Source organism: Juglans microcarpa x Juglans regia, chromosome 8D (genome assembly GCF_004785595.1).
Source record: "Juglans microcarpa x Juglans regia isolate MS1-56 chromosome 8D, Jm3101_v1.0, whole genome shotgun sequence".
Classification (NCBI taxonomy): Eukaryota; Viridiplantae; Streptophyta; class Magnoliopsida; order Fagales; family Juglandaceae; genus Juglans; species Juglans microcarpa x Juglans regia.
The window spans coordinates 1,762,045-1,783,623 of record NC_054608.1 but is presented as its reverse complement, the minus strand read 5'-3'; the positions used below and the strand labels follow the sequence as shown (position 1 = coordinate 1,783,623).

General features: G+C 32.6%; 1 protein-coding gene across 2 annotated transcripts; it reads left to right on the top strand.

The window, feature by feature from the left end:
• The first annotated feature begins 405 nt into the window (after positions 1-405).
• On the top strand, positions 406-6,233 carry LOC121243007 (ribonucleoside-diphosphate reductase large subunit-like). Of its 2 annotated transcripts, XM_041141052.1 has the most exons (17): positions 414-1,147; positions 1,285-1,346; positions 1,507-1,594; positions 1,941-2,204; positions 2,352-2,592; positions 2,685-2,761; positions 2,959-3,129; positions 3,222-3,314; positions 3,396-3,545; positions 3,630-3,716; positions 3,906-4,070; positions 4,155-4,274; positions 4,636-4,838; positions 4,916-5,065; positions 5,150-5,297; positions 5,492-5,578; positions 5,801-6,232. In XM_041141052.1, exons 1-17 carry the CDS (start codon positions 920-922, stop codon positions 5,897-5,899), a joined length of 2,433 nt encoding a protein of 810 aa, XP_040996986.1. In that variant the 5' UTR covers positions 414-919; the 3' UTR covers positions 5,900-6,232. The 2 variants fall into 2 exon arrangements, with proteins under 2 accessions (XP_040996987.1, XP_040996986.1); XM_041141053.1 differs by lacking the exon at positions 5,492-5,578 and having other exon boundaries at positions 406-1,147; positions 5,801-6,233.
• The last annotated feature ends 15,346 nt before the right edge of the window (positions 6,234-21,579 follow it).

Below are 21,579 nucleotides of genomic sequence, written 5' to 3'. Positions count from 1 at the left end.
TTTATCTTCATAATATTCCAAATGGCTTTAATGGTTCAGATGATGATTAATAATAGAGTACATGGGTGAGATTAGCTGAAGATAGTGGTTGAGTACTTCGACGTACTAGTACTATTGGTGGATTTATTTATTTAGTAGAGGCATTTCATTATGTTTAAATGATTATGGAGACTAAACCCTATTTTATTTTATTATGTTAATGGAGACATGTGGAGATGTTGATCTATTTTATCTGGTTTATGGTATTGAGGATTTGATATGTGGATATGCGTAGTTAAATGAATTTGAAGTATTTATATTTGATTTGGAGCCTTTAGATGTATATATATTGGATTTGAAAAATTTATTAACATTGTTGAACTTGATTATCAGGTGACAGAAGTTAACTCCGACCTCTGGGATGAGGTGTTACAATATATCTCTCTGGTTGGTAGTTATTGATATTTGGTAACTTGGAGCGGTGGTTCACTGGTTGCGGTTGGTTAGTGTTCACTGGTGGTTTTGGTTTTTCCGGCTGTTGGTGGGCAGCCGGCTCTCTGTATTTTGTTTTTAACCAGGGTGGGGACGGGCCAATTCGCCCCTTGGCACTCGGATGGGGACCCGCTCACGTGTTGCGAGGCCGAATTTCGGCGGGAAACTTCAAATACCGAACCTACTTACTACAAAATAATAAACTTAAAAACAGAAAAGGTTCAAACTTTCAGACCGTTGCTCTTCCTTCCCCGGCAATCTTTGTTTTCTGGGTCTGATGAATCTTCCCTTGCACTCTTCTTCCTTTTCTAATTCCCATACCATTCTATAAATTATCTATCAGACTCCCACAACGCGTATCTTCTACATATTCGACGAAACTCTTCACTGATCCATCAAACAGATCACAAAAATTCATCCTCAAAGTTCCTCTTTTCGCAGTGACAAAATGCATGTGGTGAAAAGGGACGGGAGCCAAGAACCGTTTCACTTTGAAAAGATCACGGCCCGGGTGAAGAAGCTGAGTTACGGGCTCAACGTCGAGCATTGCGATCCTGTTCTTGTCACGCGGAGGGTCTGCGCTGGGCTCTACGAGGGTGTCACAACCATCCAACTCGATGAATTGGTTGCGGAAACTGCGGCTGCCATGACCACGAACCACCCCGATTATGCTTTGGTAGGTATTCGTTTTTAGTTTTGCTATATGGATTTCGTGATATATGAGTTTCAACGTATCATCATTAATTTGATAACCATGCATGCGGTGTAAGAATTTCTACGTGCTTATTTTTGCGTGCATTGGAACTTGATCAGTTGGCTGCAAGAATCGCTGTTTCGAATCTGCATAAGAACACGAAGGAGACTTTTTCAGAGACGTGAGTGTTCTATGTGACTATTTTGTTACTTGTATAATTTGATCTGATTGTTCTAGTTTGAAGAACCTTTTTTTTTATAAGTTATAGTTTTGAAGAATTTTTTGGATTGGAAAAACGCTATATAGCGAAAGGACTTGAATTATGTGCATGGATGATGCAGGATAAAGGTCATGTACGACTATTTTGATAAGAGGTCTGGGCAGAAGAGTTCTCTTATTGCTTATGATGTATATGAAATAATCATGAAGGTACTCCCAAACGTGTTTGTTTGTTACAAACTCCAAATTGGTTCCTTGGCTTCAGATGGCTCTCTAACTTATAGCCATGACCCATCAATCTAACTTATTGCCATATGATTTGCAACTTCTTCTTCTCCTTCTCCTTCTTCAACGTTTCTAGTAATTCTAGTTTTTGCTTACTTTGACAAGTTTCTCAAACTCAACCAAACATTAGTCCCAACTGTTTTAGCAAGACTCAAGATCATTATTATTCTGACGAAGATGTTGGACTAAGGGTTCTACATATGCATTTCTCTATGAATGTCTATTTATTCATCATTCGTGCCATTGAGGAATGTATATTTCTTGGTTTCAGAATGCTGCACGCCTGGACAGTGAGATAAACTATGACAGAGATTTTGACTACGATTATTTTGGTTTCAAAACTCTTGAGAGGTCATATCTTTTAAAGGTTGATGGGAAGGTTGTGGAAAGGCCTCAGCACATGTTAATGAGAGTTGCTGTTGGTATCCACAAAGATGACATGGACTCTGTTCTTAAGACATACCATTTGATGTCTCAGCGTTGGTTCACTCATGCTACCACTACCCTTTTTAATGCAGGAACTCCACAGCCCCAAGTATGTTCTTGCAGTTTCGGTTTTCCTCCTCCTGTTAAACACGATGTTCATTTTTTCTGAGAATAAAAACACAATTTATTTTTACACACTCTCTTCCCTGGGTGTATCCTTTCTTACTTTCAGTTCTCCTGAAATATGATATGGCAGTTGAGTAGCTGCTTTCTTGTGTGTATGAAAGATGATAGCATTCAGGGAATATTTGATACCTTGAAGGAATGTGCTGTTATTAGCAAATCAGCTGGAGGAATTGGTTTCTCTGTTCATAATATCCGTGCAACAGGCAGCTACATTTGTGGGACAAATGGGACTTCTAATGGCATTGTTCCTATGCTTCGTGTGTTTAATGACACTGCTCGTTATGTTGATCAAGGGGGAGGAAAGAGAAAGGGTATTCTTGCAAAACCTTACAGACACGGACACACACAACCATACAGGCACATTGTGTAATGGAAATACGAAAACTTTGGTTTCATTTTTCAGGTGCTCTCACTGTATACTTGGAGCCATGGCATGCTGATGTCTTTGAGTTTTTAGATCTTAGAAAGAACCATGGGAAGGTACTTTTGAGTCAATTCAAGAGCTTTTTAATTGTCAATCAAATAATGCCCTTTCTACAAAATCATCCGTAATCTAAGCTGTGATATATGCTGGTCTACCCGATAGTACTCTCTCTGTCTCTCTATCTCTCTCTAAATTAGTATTGTTTTTTTCTTATATTTTTCTCATACAATTATAATTCTCATTTGGTTTGAAGGAAGAATATCGGGCTCGAGATCTATTTTATGCTCTTTGGATACCTGACCTCTTTATGGAAAGAGTGCGAGGTGATGGACAATGGTCTTTGTTTTGCCCAAATGAGGCTCCCGGTTTGGCTGATCATTGGGGAGAAGAATTTGACAATTTGTACACCCAATATGAAAAGGAGGTAAATTTTATTATCTGCCATCCGCCTTACTGTTTCGGAATTTGATATTTGCTTTGGAAGCGACAATCAGGTCATTTTGTTTGTAAACTCAGGGAAGGGCAAAGAAGGTTATATCTTCTAGGAAACTCTGGTTTGAGATCTTAAATTCCCAGATTGAAACTGGAACTCCTTTTATGCTTTTCAAGGTACATGACAAACACAAGCATTTCACCGTTAAAAAATCTTTCATATTGGTTTCTTGATTCTTTTTCTTCTCCCTCTCCAAGGATTCTTGTAATAGGAAAAGTAACCAACAGAATCTGGGCACCATCAAAGCCTCAAACCTCTGCACTGAGGTCATTGAGTTCTCAAGTCCGACTGAAACTGCAGTTTGCAATTTGGCATCCATTGCTTTACCTCGATATGTGAGGGATAAGGTCAGTCTCTCATTTATTGTTTCAGGTTACTTTGTTTTCCTTTCATTACCATGTTAGTTAATGCCTTTTATTTTGTTTTCTTAGGGAGCTCCTATTGAGTCACACTCGTCTAAGCTTGTTGGAAGTAGGGATTCAAAGAACCGATATTTTGACTTTGACAAACTCGCAGAGGTCTGATTTTTAACAAACAAGTCCATGTACAAAGCTTCTCTATCTGTTATGCGCACTTTTATAAAGGCTGTAAATGGAAATTTGTATATGGTTACCCACCCTATATTTCTTGTCTCTGTACAATAGAGCAATACTATTGTATCTCAGGAAGTTAAAATTTTCATTTTGTTTCTCTATATGTTCTGACAGGTTACTAGAGTAGTTACTGCAAATCTCAACAAAGTCATTGATATGAACTACTACCCCATTGAAACTGCAAAAAGGTCAAATTTACGACACAGGCCAATAGGCATTGGAGTTCAAGGTCTTGCTGATACCTTCATCCTGCTTGGTATGGCATTTGATTCGCCAGAGGTATTAGCTCTCATCTGATATGCTTGTTTTAGCTTAACTTTAGTTTTTTTTTTTCTAGATTCGGTATGTTGATATGTCTTGCAGGCCTCACAGCTGAACAAAGACATATTTGCAACCATATACTACCATGCGCTGAAAGCTTCTTCTGAGTTAGCTTCAAAAGATGGCCCTTATGAGACCTATCATGGGAGTCCTCTGAGCAAGGTATGTGTTGTTGACTCAGTTTATTTTAATTTTTATGGTTTCTTCAATTCTGCCCAATATGTTCCTTTTGTGGTGCATATGTTGGCTTTAAATCAGATCTCACCCTCTTTTTCGGATAATACTGAAAGTTTTTCCTGTATGAGCCTTCTTTCTCTGAAAAGAAAATGGGAAACTAATGGTTAAAAAAATTTGTTTTTATTTACTTTTCTTTTTTCCTCATTATTTCAGTTCATCTTTTATGATTCAAGCAAATTGCCTACGGCATGGAATTTTGCAACCCTTACCTGTCAGCTTTTACTTTGATGCATGTGTTGTGCCTGGAGATATCACCTCAAGCTATGACATCTATTTTTCCCTTTAGGGAGTTCTTCAGGTGGACATGTGGGGTGTAACACCATCACCCCGTTGGGATTGGGCTGCACTTAGGGAAATGATCTCACAAAATGGAGTAAGAAACTCCCTTCTTGTAGCACCTATGCCCACTGCTTCAACCAGTCAGATTCTTGGAAACAATGAGTGTTTTGAACCTTATACCTCCAACATTTACACTCGCAGAGTTTTAAGGTGTGGTTTTACTTATTTACTGCTTCCTCTAATTAGTGGCTTAGCCATTGTCTGCCATCTAACCCGTTACCCCTCAGTGGTGAATTTGTTGTAGTGAACAAACACCTACTTCATGATTTAACGGAAATGGGTCTTTGGTCTGATACGCTTAAGAATAAGATGATATATGAGAATGGCTCGGTTTTGAAGATCCTTGAGATTCCTGAGGAGCTGAAAGCTATCTACAAGTATTTCTATTTTCTTTTTGTTATTTTAACAACTATGCTAAAATCTTGGTCTGATGATGCTAAGGCAGTGTTGCTACATATCAGGACTGTGTGGGAAATAAAGCAAAAGACATTGGTTGACATGGCTGCTGATCGTGGATGCTACATTGATCAGAGTCAGAGTCTGAATATTTACATGGACCAACCCGATCCTGGGAAGCTAACTTCCCTGCATTTTTATGCTTGGTGTAAGGTATCAACTTTTTACAATGTTTGTAAGTCATATGTAATATATTTCTTTGGATCTCATGAGTCTACCCTAATACGGAGTTTCCCACGTTTCATCCTCTAATTGATTTGTGGTTGTTCCAACTGAGAAGAGTGTATATATATATATATACACACACATATACTATTGATTCTAATAATTTTTCCCCCACTTGCAAGGGTCTGAAAACTGGAATGTATTATCTGAGAACACGTGCTGCAGCTGATGCTATCAAGTTCACTGTTGATACCTCTGCTCTTAACAATGTAATCTATACTTCTTATGGTTATGAAAATATAACAGATCTATGATCTGCTTTACCTTAATATTTTAAGCTGTCAATGTATTTACATATCTTGAATGGAACTACTGCCAAAAAAAGAGCCATCACGACAAAGTATAAACTACTTTTGAAAATCACACGATGCTATCATTTCAGTTTATCACAGCCCACTGGTGATGACTTCTTTTCTAATATGGTGAAACAGGAGAATGCTAGAAGGGTCGATGCTGATAGTGATGCCAAGGTCACACAGGAGGTATGTTCCTTGCAGAATCGAGAAGAGTGCATGGGTTGTGGAAGTTAAGGTTTCCTGCAAAAAGTAGCCAAACGTTGTTCTTCCCAATGAGAAGTGAGAGCACTGCTTTTTGGCAATTATCTTAGTGCAATTATCTTAGGAGTGGAGTGTTAAGTTTATATTTGGTCCGTCCTCGTCCTAGCTTAGTTTTAATATACTTGTGTTTCCTTCTTTGAGCGTTTCACTGGCTATTGTTATAGTCTTTTCTAATGGGGGTTTAGAAATTGAGAACTGCAAGAACAAGTATATATGTATGTGGAAGAGATCTTCTCAGCGGCATATGAAAGGAATGCTCTCTATTCCTGTTAGTTGCCTAACCTAATTATGAAGACTGTTCTCATCTCTTGTTCAATGCCTGTGCAGTAAATCATTTTTCGTAATTTGTATTAGAGGCTTTGGGAAAATAAAGGGGGACTTTATTTGGGAAAATGGCAATTTTTTCTTCTAACAAATTGGGCTTCTTTGAATTTAATATCTTAGGGTGCAGCAATTTTCACATTGTTGAGGAATAATCTCACATTGCCTATAGACAAGGTCTTGGACATATTTATAAGGAGTATAACCGGTTTTATGAGATGAGTTACCGTTAGGCCCATGAATTTTTTCATAGTATCAAAACCTGCTACAAGACGAATGGAGACCCACACTACTTATCCTGTGACAAGGACCAGGAAAAATATTGACATGCACGTGAAGGAGGGTGTTGAGGAATAATCTCATATTGTCTATGGACAAGGTCATGGAGGCATGTTTATAAGAAATGAACAATCATCTCTTGTATAACCGATTTTATAAGATGAGTTAAGCCTATGAATTTTTTCACACATAAATGCTGAAATTTAAATTTTTAATCTTTTGGGTCTGACTGGGTAGGGTTTTGGGGTCTGTTATCTAATGTATGGTCCAAATTATTTTGTTTAGCATCAAGATTGAGTGTTTATTATGGTTATTTGAAATGTTATATCAACCAATAATTGGAATCTTGACTGCTGGTTTTGAGTTTCGCTAAAACCCTAGAAAGTGTGATGCTTTCTTTCATCAAGTGAATTTTCTAGCAACCTATTGCAGTGATATTCAATACTTATACGAACCCTTGCTTCCCCCAAACAATTTTATCAATTCCCAGTACTTTTACAAGCCCTAACCCATGATTTCCTACACCATAGAATCTCCCCTTGATATCTTACATCAAAGTTAATCGCGTTTAATTATCATTGTAAATGAATAGAGCTTATTATTTCCTTTTATGGGTTTTCTTAGTAAATATAAACTTAACAAACATTATCAAATTCGAATGAAGTATATTTCCCTACGCCTCTCACTTATGAAAAGAGATTCTGAAAAGTTTGTTCATGCACAGGGGTTTTAGAGTTTGTGCTCAGCACTTTGGCCTATCACTTTAGATTTGTAAGAATGACTTCGACCTGACCTGAATTATGTAGAAGTTAGAAAACTTTTTTCTTACATTGGGTTGAGATTTATGGATTTGAGTCATTTATTGTGAAATCATAACATGAACTTTAAGTTGTTTAACTTATCAAAAAATTAAAAAAAAAATGAAGTTTAACGATATGATATCATCAAAGATGGTTAATAGAATAGCTGCAAAAATATCTGTTAATTTAATTTTTGGGTTGAGAGGCTACGTTTGGGTACCAAGAGTATCTCAAGTACTTTTACTATTATTCTTTACTTTATTATTACTTTTCACCTACTTTTTTACTATTCATTACTTTTTACCTACTATTCATTATTCTATTATTAATTTTTTACTACTTTTTCACTACTATTCACAAATATTTTCAACACTTCTCAGGTATTCTCACTACCCAAACGTAGCCTTAGTATGCTTGTTAGTCATTCCAATGGTTAGATGTTGCAATGATAGATGAGAGTATGAGTTATAGATGTGAAGAACGATTTTCTGCAGAGCTTGTGGAGAATGATTTGATGGCGATTGCAAACTTGGTCTGTGGCCTAACCCATCTCATAAAGCTGGCTCTACAAGAGACGGTGTTACTGTTAATGTCGTGTTTTGCGGGCTTAGGCAACTTCACGCCCTCAGTATACAATGTGAACTATTTGGAGTCCCCGACAGTGTTCTGGTGTGGTTATATGGTGGCATTTCATACATCCATGGCGGTAATAGAATTTGGATGCTATGAAAGTAAAAAGAGATGACACAAGATTTACGTGGTTCGGTAATATGCCTACATCTACTGAGGTTTGGGGAGGGAAGTGTTCAATATAATATATCTGTTTACAATCACTCGTAGATTCTCATATGTCACTGTATAGAGAAGGTTGGAGATCTTCTTGTCTGTATATTTCCATCTATTCATTCGTCCAAAAAAGGTCTAAAAGTCTAGAAGTTCCCTTTAATGTTGTCTGGGCATCCACTTTTATAGGCTTGCCTGACCCCTCTTACTGTACATGTCAACTTGCCTTGAGTTGGTAAATCTCTCTTGCGTGAACCCTTTGCCTTCTCCCCCTAATCTTCTAACACTTTACAACCTCAATATCTCTATTGTCCCCTTCTTACCTCCCTATGACATTTGCAGCTCTCATGTCTCACTTATGTCTCTTCTTATCTCTTCCTGATCTCCCTTTTTGTCCTCAGTAATAGCTTGGTGGGTTGAGCCCTAATTTTATGGGCTATGAGTATTTTTTTCCCTCATTGAAGAGAAAATTACGCATTTCTTATAAACATGCACAAGACCTTATCCACAGGACATGCGAGATTATTTCTCAACACCTTCCTTCACGTGAAGGCTAGTATGTTTTTCTGGTCATTGTCACAAGATAAGTAGTGTGGATTCTCTCATTCGTCCTATGACAGACTAATACCATGAAAAAATTTATGGACCTAACTCATCTCATAAATCCGGTTCTACAAGAGATAATTACTCGTTTCTTATAAACATGCCCAAAACTTGATCCACAGATAATATATGATTATTTCTCAACAGTCCAAATAAAGGTTTTGTTTCATTAGTTATAAACTGCTTGTACAAAATTGATGGTTTTGGTACAATCACCTGATCATTTGTGGCTTGGAGCCATTTTATTTGAGTCAAAAGTGATGAGGAAAATATGAGTGCGAGGTGAAGAATTTGGTAAAGTCAAAAAAGCTTACGGGTAGTCGTATTCCTTGAAATCTTGGACTCCTGTGAAGCCAGTGCAGCCTCTTTTATATGTACTCTAATGTCTTTGTCCGGGATATACTTTGATGAAAAACGCTACTTTGCAGTTTCAAATGTACCGCCGCTCGGTTTGATCACTCGATGATTTTTTTTTTTTGAATGATGATAGAAGTGATTTTAAGTGTATTATGTATTTTTTTTATTTTTTAAAAATATTTAAATACATTAAAAAATTTGAATAGAAAAATGAAAAAAAAAATTAGTTTTACAACTAATGGTAATACCGAGCGATCTTACTCGGACGGTGATATTTTGATTGTTTGATAAAAAAATATATTTCTTAACGAAGAAATAAAGTGTATCTTTTGACTTGATTACGATATTCCTTCTTTACACATGGTTGTCTTTGTCGGGGATATATAGTTTTCGGGCATGTGGAAATAAATGTCTGCAGGATGTACAGGATGATCAGCTGCTTCAGAAGTGGGTAAACGCCGTCTGAATTGGTTCCTGGTTTTAGAAACTGGTTTACTACATGGCCCAAATGACTACATACATGAACTTAATTCGCATTTATATTACATCGATGTTGAATTTCTGTGACATTTCTAAATTCGAATGATATATATAAGTTTTATTTGTGACGGAATTTTGGTGTTTTTGCCAGAAAGGTGAAATTCTAGAGTTGCCATTTTGCTTTATTGTGTAACTACGTAGTCTTTCAAGTGCCCCATTGGTGGATGTACCAGAAGAGTGCTAGCTGCATCCATTTGGCCCTCGAGTTCTTTTCTGGTTATTGCCTTTTCACATACTGACCGTTATTATAGCAGCATCTGAATGTTATGCAGAGGTTTACAAGTTCAATATGCCTTTTCACTTCAACCAGTGTTCACTGGGAAGTGAGCTAGGGAGATTTGGGAGGATATCATTAAGATAAGCCAAGATTTATTCATATTTATTCATCATGTTTATAGAGAAGTCAACCAAATTCCAGATGTATTGGCCAAGCATGTAGCAAGATGCATTCGACGAGACTATCATGTGTGAAATCACCACTTGTTTCAAAAGTTTAAATTGATGGAAAAAGATAGATTTTATTATTTATTTAATATCTTAACGCTTCTCCTCACGTGTGGGTCAGACTCCCTCTCAATGAATAGCCCAACATGTAAAATATTTAATTAAATAGGATAAAGTATAGAATTAAGGTTCGAACTCCAAACTTCTACTCTGATACCATATAAAATCATCATTTGTCCCAAAAGTTTAAACTAATGGAAAGAGATAGATTTTATTATTTATTTCATATCTTAACATCCTGTGCATCATAGCATTCCAAGAGAAGTTAAGGTTAGTTTAATCGTCAGAGCTTCTTTGTTAGCGTTGTAAATGAATACTTTCTTATTTTGTCTAGTTTTTCGAAAGGTAGTTTTTAGACTTTTATTTTACTTGTAAGAACCAACGTACTCACTTGTCATCAAGGTATTTTTCTACCAAAAGTGAGAGTAACCAATAAATTGTAGGTACCTTTCTCTTCTTAAATAAAAAAGTGTACTAAGATTGTTGCATTCAGAAGCAGGAAAAACTTGTATCATTTCTTATCATTGCTTTATGGAAATCTCCCATTGCTCTTTATTTCCATTATCTACTGGAAATTATGCATTATTCTCTTTTCTAGATGTTCAATGCAGTTTATGTTCTAAATGCATTGTTTCTGCCTACTTGCTTTTATAATTTTTGGTTTTGTAGTTTAGGAATTACTTGGATGATGACCAAGAATATTCAAATTCTGTCCAATGTTTGTACAACAATGACCCTAAATTGTTAAATTTTAGTACAATTTTGAATTATTCTAGAATTCTGCTGACAATCGATAGATCTTTTGGAAAGATTATAGTAAATGATAAAGCAATGAAAGTACTGGTGCAGTCTACACCCACTTCCTAAGGGTAAGCAGATACTATAAGTCTGGTATGCCAGAATGATGTAAAAGTAGAACATTATTCTAACCCTATTCAACAAGTAAAAGCAATGTCAGGACAAATTTGCAACACTAAATTTGAAAAAAGTAACGATTTTTTATGCAAGTTGATTCTTGAGTTTAGGTAGGTATTCAAGATAAGCTCAAACACTTTCTCATCTTATTTCTGTGTTCTTTTTCCCTTGGTTTCTAAGGGTTTATAGGTTTCCATAATCACTTTTTTTTTTTTTTTGTCATAGGTAATAATTGAACAAAGCTCCATGCTGCTGTTTCTGTTTTATAGAGTCAGAGCTTATGGTTGAACTAATTTTCTAACTCGTTTGAATAGTGATATGAGATATGATGAGATAATTTTACATAAAAGTTAAATAAAATATTATTAAAATATTATTGTTATTATTTTGAGATTTAAAAAAATTGAATTGTTTATTATATTTTATGTAAAAATTTAAAAAAATTATAATAATAAGATGAGATAAAATAAAACTATTTTTATATCCAAACAGAACCAGAATGCTGATCAAACCTCCATGTTGTCTTCACTGAATTAAGATAAACAAGTTAGAAGGGTTTAAAATAGATAATTTTTTAGGGTAAAATGAACCCCTCTCTCTCTCTTTCATATATAAAGGAAAGTTTTTTTTTTCTTTCCTCGTCAGCAACGATGAGTAAAGATAAAGGTGGAGAAATGGAATATTTCTTTTAGAAAGAAAGAAATTCTGAAAATCGATTAGTCTGTATTCTTTTGTAAATTGCCCAAGAGTCGTGTCACATGACAGGTACAGACATTGATCCTAGACAACCAAAAAAATCAAGGAAATTAAAATAATAATAATAATAATAATATTATATTACCTCACTTTTATTGTTCCATTTAACTGTTTGGTAAATTTTTTTTATTTAATAATTAAGAAAGTGATTTTAAATATATCGATATATTTTTTTTATTTTTTAAAAATATTTAAATATATTAAAAAAATATAAAAAAAATACTAAATCATACGGCAAGAGGTAAGAGTAGAGCAATATAATAATCTCACTCTAATAATAAAAGAAAAGAGAGAGAGAGAAAAGCTTGATGGGTATGGACTGATCATTTCCTCCCATTTGTGTCAGGAAATTAAAATAAAAGGACATGTAAAAAAACCTGCTTTTTCTGCTCGATGGACAACATCTTTTGAAGGAATGTGGACCATTAGGTCAAGTGTGCCAACTTGATACCTTCTTTTAGGTATATATTCTTTGAGAAAATCACACCACCCTTGATCGTGATCTGCATAATAAGCCAAAACAAGAATAATCTAATCCAAATAACATAATCCAAATTAATTATCAAAAGAATACTAGGTAAAATGGTGTGTTGCGCAGCTTCAAGTCATGATCTTATCGGTCGCTGTTACCAAACATGCTTGCTATTTTTGGTCATTTGGTTACTCCTTTATTAATTTATTTTATTCTCAATTTGATAATTTTATAAATATATATTTATAAGAAATGATATTTACAGTTATAAAATATGTAAATACTACGTATTTATTTTTTTTAAAAAATAAATAAATATAAAATTTATATAAAAAAAATTAAATTTTTAATAATAAATCTAATAGTTGAACAATTCACTGTATATATTATTGGTTATGGGATTGGCGTGCAGCCGTGTTTTGTGGTGTGTCCATAAAGTCTTGTACATATATATTGCTTTGTTTATGGTTTTTGTCTTTTGTGTTCTAGACTTTGAACCTGATCTTCTTCTGGCCATTCTCCACCAACCCACGATCGTGGTCAGCCAAAATCCCATTTCCATTTTGTCCTTTTTTTTTATTATTTTCTAATTATTTCTGCTTTGACTAGAAATCTACACAAATTTATATATATATATATATATATATATATATTTGAATAATACTAAAGAGAAATTACTGTAACAATACATACTTTATATTTACTATATAATTACTTTTAATTCTCTACTTTTTTTATTTTAGACTTAAGAAATATGTAGTCTAGATGATGTCACATCATGTGTATAAAATTATTTCTTCCAACAATAAATTCTATCTATATTTATTCTATATATTTAGAACTCAATTTTATTTTTCATACTTAAAAAAATATTTACAACTCAATTTTAGCTCTTTGTCATGTCTTGTGGGGACTACTTATAAATATATGGCATACGTAAGCTGTTAGCTATGCATGCCATAGATATTAAGCCAGACACATGCATCTTCTGATAAAAATGCTCGAAAAATAATATATATATATATATATGGTATAGATAATTCATTAATATTCCTTTCTTATCTTCTATCTTTCTTATTTTTCCAATATTATATAAGTATCAAATGTCAAGTTGGAACAAGACTTCTCATGCATGCGTTCTCGTGATCAGTATCGATTTCATTGGTTCATCTATATATAGTTAGTGACATTAATATTAATGGGGTTGGCTCCGAGATTATCTTTTTCCTAATTTTTTTTTTCTTTATTTTATAAGAGAAGAAAAAAAAAAGAATTTAATTTTTGGGTCCTACTAGTAGGTAGTTCCCATTAGAGATGCATAATATATATATATATATATATATATATATATATATGTTTTATAATACTCACTTTTTATTGAAGTTGATGTCTCTCATGATCATGTTTTCTAGTACTATATATATTGCAGCTGATGCTCGATCCTCAATGTAATTATGATTTGAGTGTGTAAATGAACAGAAGTTACAAGTTGCAAGTACTACTACTTGTGATGATCAAATTAATGATCATGATTTTGATATGCTTCTTTTCTTTTTAAGATGATGATGATTATTGCTATTAATTGGTTTGATCGATGAACCCAATAATATTGAAAAGACATTAATAATACTGATTAAAAAAAACGTTAATTGTAGTAATATTAATTAATGGATTTGCCGAAAATCATGTGTCTTGTTAATTCGATAGTGTAAGATGATATGATGTGCTTTGGTACCTACCTAGGGCATGCTTAATTGCTTTTTATTTTTGTTACAAGTTAGCCACTCATAAGTAATTAGTAGATTCTCATTACCCAAAAAAAAAAAAACAAAAAACTTATTTTCAGTCAGTTATATGTTACGAAAATTATAATTTTTTTATTAAAATGAGTTCATTTTCATTGTAAATAATCGTTTTCTATGTAAATAATCTTTCTTGTCGTAAATAACTCATAATAAATACTCATTTTTTTATAATATCTAAATAAAAGGAGGGAGAGAAGAGGTTATTACGTTAAATGAGGGATATATAATGACAAAATATTGAGTAAATTAAGTAGTTTAATTGGCACCTTGATGTCGACAATGAATTAAGCATATATATCCTAGCTAGCTAGGATTGACATGAAGATCATCTAGCTAGCTCATAAGGATTTAGTTCTTTCATTCATCATGTACTGGACCTGATGTTGACCCCTCAACTAGACGATGATCTCTACCCCTTTGAGATATTGCAAGTTTGTAGAAGGACACACGTCTTTTGGCTTTCTATACATTAAAGCAGATGATCATGGAGCTTCCTAAAATATTGTACGTGGCGCCACTTAACTAATTTCTAGTACTGTTCTTGAAGTTTCTTGCTACATCTTCTTTAATGATCTGTATATAATATCTTCGATACGAACTCTGATCATGACTATATATTAATTTGGACTGCATTCTTAATTTCTCCATCGTTATCCTTTTCGTCGTATTGTAAAAAGTTTATGCTATATTAAATTATATTTGCAAGAAAATATATAGAATTATGGAAACATTGTGCTACGTACCTTTCATTACGAATTATTAATTGATGGTTAATTTCTGTAGATATATATATGTATATATCTTAATTATATCCTAGCTCTTATCTATATTTACAGCATTAGAAAAGTATAACGAAAATTTATTTAATAAGCTGCTACAAATTTTATGACTGCCATAGCTCACGTGTACGTGTAAGAGTGTTGGACTAACCAAATGAAAGTCTAGTCCAAATTTTTATTAAATTTTTTTAAATTAATTACGTTGAACTAGTCAAATTACTTCAAGTCAAGTTATGAGTTACAGTAAATAAAAAATAAAAGTCATATTTGGTGATCAGTTATTATTCTCCAACCCAAAGATCTTTTATTAAAAGTATTCTATTTCTCTTCCTTTCTTCTTCGTGTTAAATAATTTGTTTAGATAGTAAAAATTAAATTATTAATTAATATATGAAGTATATTTGTAAAATATAAAAAAATTAAAAAATTATTAAAATATATTATATTATATTATTATTTTAACTTTAAAATGATTAGTTTAATGTGGATTAACCTCTTCAAAGTCTAAATCTCAAATTTTAGTCAAAATTTAGACACTGCACCAATGCTCTTGTACCTATAATGTTATTGTTTATAATGTTTGACTGTCGGCATGATTAAGCTTATAAGATGATAATTATAATCGTTTCTAGGGACATGAAGAATATCATCGTAATTAATTTAATTAGAACTAATTAGCATATATCGGTCTAATATTCCAAGGATATTTAATTTTTAAGTAATGATACACGTACGCACAATATTTTACACAATTAACTTTATACAACTATGTTTTAAATTGAGGATATTTATAAAATGATGTTATTTTTATAAAATAATTTATAAAAATATACTTCAAATAAAATAGGGTTGTCTAAATGGTTGTGTATACGTACACATATATATATATATATAACAACTGTCATTGATTTTTCTTTGATTATATCAGATTCCTTGATTATGATATTTCTGAAGGTAAAAGCAGGCCGATTCAAAGAGCCATTAATTTCGCCGACAAATTTCCTGATGTCATCACTAACAAAAAACAATTGCAGAGATTTTTAGGATCTCTCAATTATGTTGCTGATTTTTACAAGAATATGAGGAAATACTGTCATCCTTTGTTCAAACGACTCATTTCTAATCCTCTTCCTTGGACAAAAATCCATACTAATCTGGTAAGGAAAATCAAAGCACATGTCAAAACTCTTCCGTGCCTTGGTATTCCTACTACTGATTCATTTAAAATTGTTGAAACAGATATCTCAAACATCGGTTATGGTGGCATTCTGAAACAATCTATTTCACCAGGTTCTCCTGAACAAATTGTTTGCTTCCATTTCAGAACCTGGAATCATACACAAGAAAAATATAATACTATTAAAAAAGAAATTTTATCTATAGTACTATATATTTCTAAATTTCAATCTGATTTGTTAAACAAGAAGTTTTTACTTCGAATTGATTGCATGATTGCTAAATTTGTTTTAAAATAAGATGTTGAAAAAATCATTTTTACCAAGTCTGTTGAGGATATTATCTTCAGCAGACTTAGAAGATTTCTTTGAGGATGAGCTGGTAGCTTTTCCTCTTGCTGAAGCAGTTGGTGAATTAGGGGCCTGAATCATTAGGAGGTATTCAGGAACAGATGAACCAGATTTGATTGCTAGAAATTCCTTCTTGTCTTGCAAATCAGGAGCGATTTGAGGGAAATTTTTAATCATCTGGTTGATTACTTTTTCAGTATATCCAAACATATCCCACCACTTTGTGAAGTAGGCTCGGTCAATTATGTTAGCATTTTTCTCATAAGTCCATTTGAAGATCCACGGTAGTTTGTAGTTCTTGCAAAAATAGAGCTCATAAGGAAACATGACTGAATGCCGGTTTAATTTTGTACCAGCAACTTGTCGGTAATATGTAAAAGTTCTGGTGAGCTGCTCAAGAAGATTGTCTGGAATTAAATCAAATTGATCCCACCATTGGAGAAACCAATAAGAGAAAGTTCCTTTGAATCTTGTATCAAAATTGATGAACCAGGAATGGCTCATATCAAGTACCTGAAAAAACATGAAGCGTCTCCAGACAGTTATATAATCATAGTAATTATAACTCAGTGCAGATTCTGAGAGTCTTTTGGGAGTCCATGGGTTTGTTTCCCATTCGACTTCTGTAATGACTCGGAGGATGTAAGCATTGTGATAGATTAATTTGATAGAATAATTTTTATCATAAATGGGTTTTATGACAAGAGAGTTGGTGAGAATCAAGATACTGGAATAATACTGGAGATTTTTGGATAAATCTTCAGGTATCCAGTGGAAATTGAGAGGAAAATAAAAAGAGGCTATTTTGAATGGATCTATTAAATTAGAACGGTTAGGTTGGTCTTGCCCAACCTTTTATGTCTGGAAAAATGCTGAACTAGAAAGAGGTACCCCTCGTCTAGTCATTAATTACAAACTCTTGAACAAAGTCTTGCAGTGGATTAGGTACCCTATTCCCAATAAAAATGACTTAATTCATAGGTTGAGCGATACTATAGTCTTTTTTAAATTTCACCTCAAATATATATATATATATATATATATATATATATATATATATGTGTGTGTGTACACACACTTTTTGTCAAATATTATGGGCATGGGTAATTAAAAGCTTTGAGAAACATTCTGTCCTTGTGAATCTGAATTATTCCTTCCACCTGAATAAATTATAATGATCAATTAGCCTACAAGCCTGACCTAGTCCATATCTATTTCAAGGTTGTATTTTCTTGAATAAATTATATAATATAAGAAAAATAATTGATGGATGACCCAAGTTGAGAATAAAGGGCAATAAACTTGCGCATGACGTTCTGCATGCATGAGATTCATATGCATCAAAGAAAAAAGAAAATTAAAAGAAAAAATAATATTGTATTCAACAATGGCCATATGGAGAATATGTTATTGAAATTTATAGCTAGGCTGCACGTTTGGTATGGATTTCAAAAATACCTAGCTCCCTTTTTAAAATGTGTAAGTCTCGCGTATTCTATTAAAAAAAAAAATGAGTTCTTTCGTGTAAATTTCATATTTGTTAACTTTTTCGAAGAGTGTATAGGGTTCATGCATTCTAATTAGACTATACAAATTATTTTCCAATTAAGTTTCATTTAGACAGAAATGATCAATTAAAAAGCATTATATGTCTTTAATAATTAAATTTGAACAAAAATGAATTAAAATGCACATATATATACATGAAGTAATCGAAGAATATCTCGATGGTTAATTAAACCTTAACTGAAAAAGATTATAAACATGATTATATATATATATATATATATATATATATATATATTTTAAAATCTAAAGATATTTAAGATCATGTTGATAATTATTAGGAGGATGTCAAGTGTCAAACGCAGAGAATGACATTGTAGACTTTTTTTTTTTTTTTATCACTTTTGTGTTGATCTTCGAGTCAAAGGTACAAACAATAATACATGTCAATATCCATCCATATCATATATATATATATATATATATATATATATATATGTACCACTCAAGAGATCAAGAAGAAGAAGAAGAACGTATGGTCAGAATCAAATATCAGTTAATTCCAGTGTTTTGGGGATCGATCGATCATCTTTTGACGAAATAAATCATGGCCAGAAAAAGTTAAAAAAAAAAAAAAAAAGCGGCTGATTTGGTTTGAGCAAATCGATTGTTAAGTTAGTGGATAAAGAGAATGCATTCAGAAAGAGGCTAGCTGATCTTGCGCATGTTGAAGATATATATCATTGAGATGTCACATGCATATAGATTTTCCTTTCCCTTTCCAAAGATTGCACACAATAATTAATATGTGCATCAAATTAGGACACCAAAAAAAAAAAAGAAAAGGGAAAAAGCATAAACATGCATGCATGCATATGTGGCTTTAATTTAATATTCCTATGTGAAAAAACAAGCTTAATTAATTGATGTAATTTGTTTATGTGTAGTAATTTAATACGGAGCTCGCCCACAAACAAAATGAAAGTTAATAGCAACATGTTTAGTACAAGCATGAAAAGTAGAATTAATAGAGAAGTAGGTGTCCCCAATATTATTACATGAGTACTTTTGTGTTAGGAATTGGTTAGGCTCCTTGGGCATAAACATTTGTATATATAAGACTGAAAGTTGGTCGGTCTGGATCATAGAAACCGAGCAGACCGAACCAAGACTGAGATAAGTTGGTATCCATGAAATAGAAGATCGAAAGTTTTCAATCCGGTAATAGGTTTTTTTCACCTCGAACCGGACCAATCGATTAGTAACAAAAATATATATATGTTATTTATATAATAATTGTATAATTGATTATTTAATTTTCATTTAACCTAATCACCATTTACAATATAAAATTTTAAATATGTAAATATTAATGTAATTAACTAATCCACATTAATAATTTACTTAATTTTAATTTAATAATTTAAATACTTTTTTTATTAATTTATCTTTAAAAAAAAAGAAAAATAAATAAAAAATAATTAGATCGGAACAATCGAACCAGATAGAACCGATAGCTACCGATCTAGTCCAATCCCTATGAATGTTCGGTCCAGTCCGGTTCGGAAAAAATGATAGACTGAAAATTTCGATCTATCACCTCTGAGACCGGACCAGATCGGACCGACCGATTTACACCTCAGCATAAATATATATATATATATAAACAAACTTCTTAATTCTCGCTCACATATATTGCACAAAGCACACCGAATCATACAGTACTTTATGCATAAGGTTTTAAAAAACTATTTATTGAGCCTATCCATTCCAATCTTGTTAACCTATTAATCCTATCTTCTGATCTTGCATCATGCGTACTGTCAAAAGCCATTACAAAAAATCTTCTATATTAATGGACTATTGCGTCATCAATTTTGTTGGTGTATACATGCACATATATGTGTGCGTGACCGCGCGATAAACATCTCTTCTAAATTATAAATATAGATGTACATGGTAACTTATAATTTAATAATGAAAATTGATGTTCGCAATTTTAAAATTTTATATTATACTTGGGATTTATAAAATAGTGATAATTTAGGTATAAGATCAATTCCTTCTGAGAAACCTAGGTGGGTAGGACCGGAAGTCGTACAAGACCTTAAAAATAATATTAATATATCTTCTCATTTTGACCCCATTTCAAAAAAAAAAAAAAAAATTACTTACTGATTAAAAAAATAATTATTATTGTATTGATATTTTTTTATTTTTTAAAAATGTTTAAAAAATATTTAAAATTAAAAAAAAAATGTATTAAGGACACACCAATTGATCAAATTAAGAGGGATGGTAACACCACCCTAAACTTAATATATAGGACCTACCCTACATACTGATCGGTCTTTCCAAACTAAACCTACTGCATTTACGTGTGAGTTTCAACGTTGACCATTAATGTCAACATCGATACTTACAGTCTCTCTCTCTCTCTCTCTCTCTCTCTCTCTCTCATGTTATTGTCTTTATCGGTTCGAGTAATGCAACTTGGGTGCTCATTCCGAATCAGACCCTTCCACATCAATCTTGATAAGGCAAGACGCCCCACCGATCAAATCGAAAACAAACAAACAAAACTTAGCTCTTCAGAATATTAAATATCATTATCATCAAATTATTTCAATTCATTTCAAATCAATCAGATTAATTTATTATTTTTTTTAATTTTTTATAAAAAAATTAAAATTCATCTAAACTTATTTATTATATATGTCAACCGTTTAAATATATTTAAATAAAATTTATAAAATATTATTATTTATAGATCAATTTAAATAATTTAAAATCACCTCAACACCGTCCTAAAGTTTGAAAGAAAAAGCTTTTGAGTCGGTTTAGGTTAACCACAAATTTAGTGTGATCGGGCCTACATGCGCAGCTAGCGATAATGCACAGATATCTGACCCAGTAAACCCTTATAAACGAATTCAAAGTCGGTTTTGGGTAACCGGTGCCTTGAATTGAAAGATTATTCATGTTGACGAAAACTCAAAACGATGCCAATGCTCATCCTCAGTTTAATATATATTATTGCTCGTAATATTCTGATTAAGCTGCGTATGACGTGCATGTCGATGGTGCATATATATATATATATATATATATATATATATATATATATGTCAGAGCTGAGAAAAATTAAAGAGACGTGCATGTTTGTCTTCATGACCAGGAATGAATAATATTAATGAAAATGTAACGTACGCACTCATAAATACCCAAATTATAAGATTAATATATAAAAGAAGACAAATAGCTTATAACGTTCTCTTCAATCTATAAGATATGTTAGACTTGATATAATACGTTAATTTAGATTGTAAAATTATTTTTATTATATAATTAAATCGTATCAAACTAATGTAAAAGTCACACCAAATTAATTAACAACATCATATATAATCCAGCAGCCGTACATGTGCATCGATCCTAATCTAAACTATGTTTTCCAAACAGTCGTGTGAAACCTAGCTAATGATCTGGCCACACCCTAGCTGTTTTTTTATTTTATTTATTACACGTCAGCTGCCAGGTTAATCGATCTATCTCATCTCATGTTCGTCCACTAGTCCGATAAAGCTGGCCTCCAGTGTAAATCCAATACTTTGGGCCCCAATTAATTTCCATGTTTAAGTTTTGGAGCCCATTTCCTTACTGTATATATACGATATACATGCACTAATCATTACGTTAATCTTAAA

What these genes read in the sequence shown, in the direction of transcription:
- LOC121243007 (XM_041141052.1), top strand. Translation starts at nt 920, where the DNA reads ATGCATGTGGTGAAAAGGGACGGGAGCCAAGAACCGTTTCACTTTGAA. An exon ending in ACCACCCCGATTATGCTTTG is followed by an intron (nt 1,148 to 1,284) that starts GTAGGTATTCGT and finishes GAACTTGATCAG; the next exon opens with TTGGCTGCAAGAATCGCTGT. An exon ending in CTCGATATGTGAGGGATAAG is followed by an intron (nt 3,546 to 3,629) that starts GTCAGTCTCTCA and finishes TTGTTTTCTTAG; the next exon opens with GGAGCTCCTATTGAGTCACA.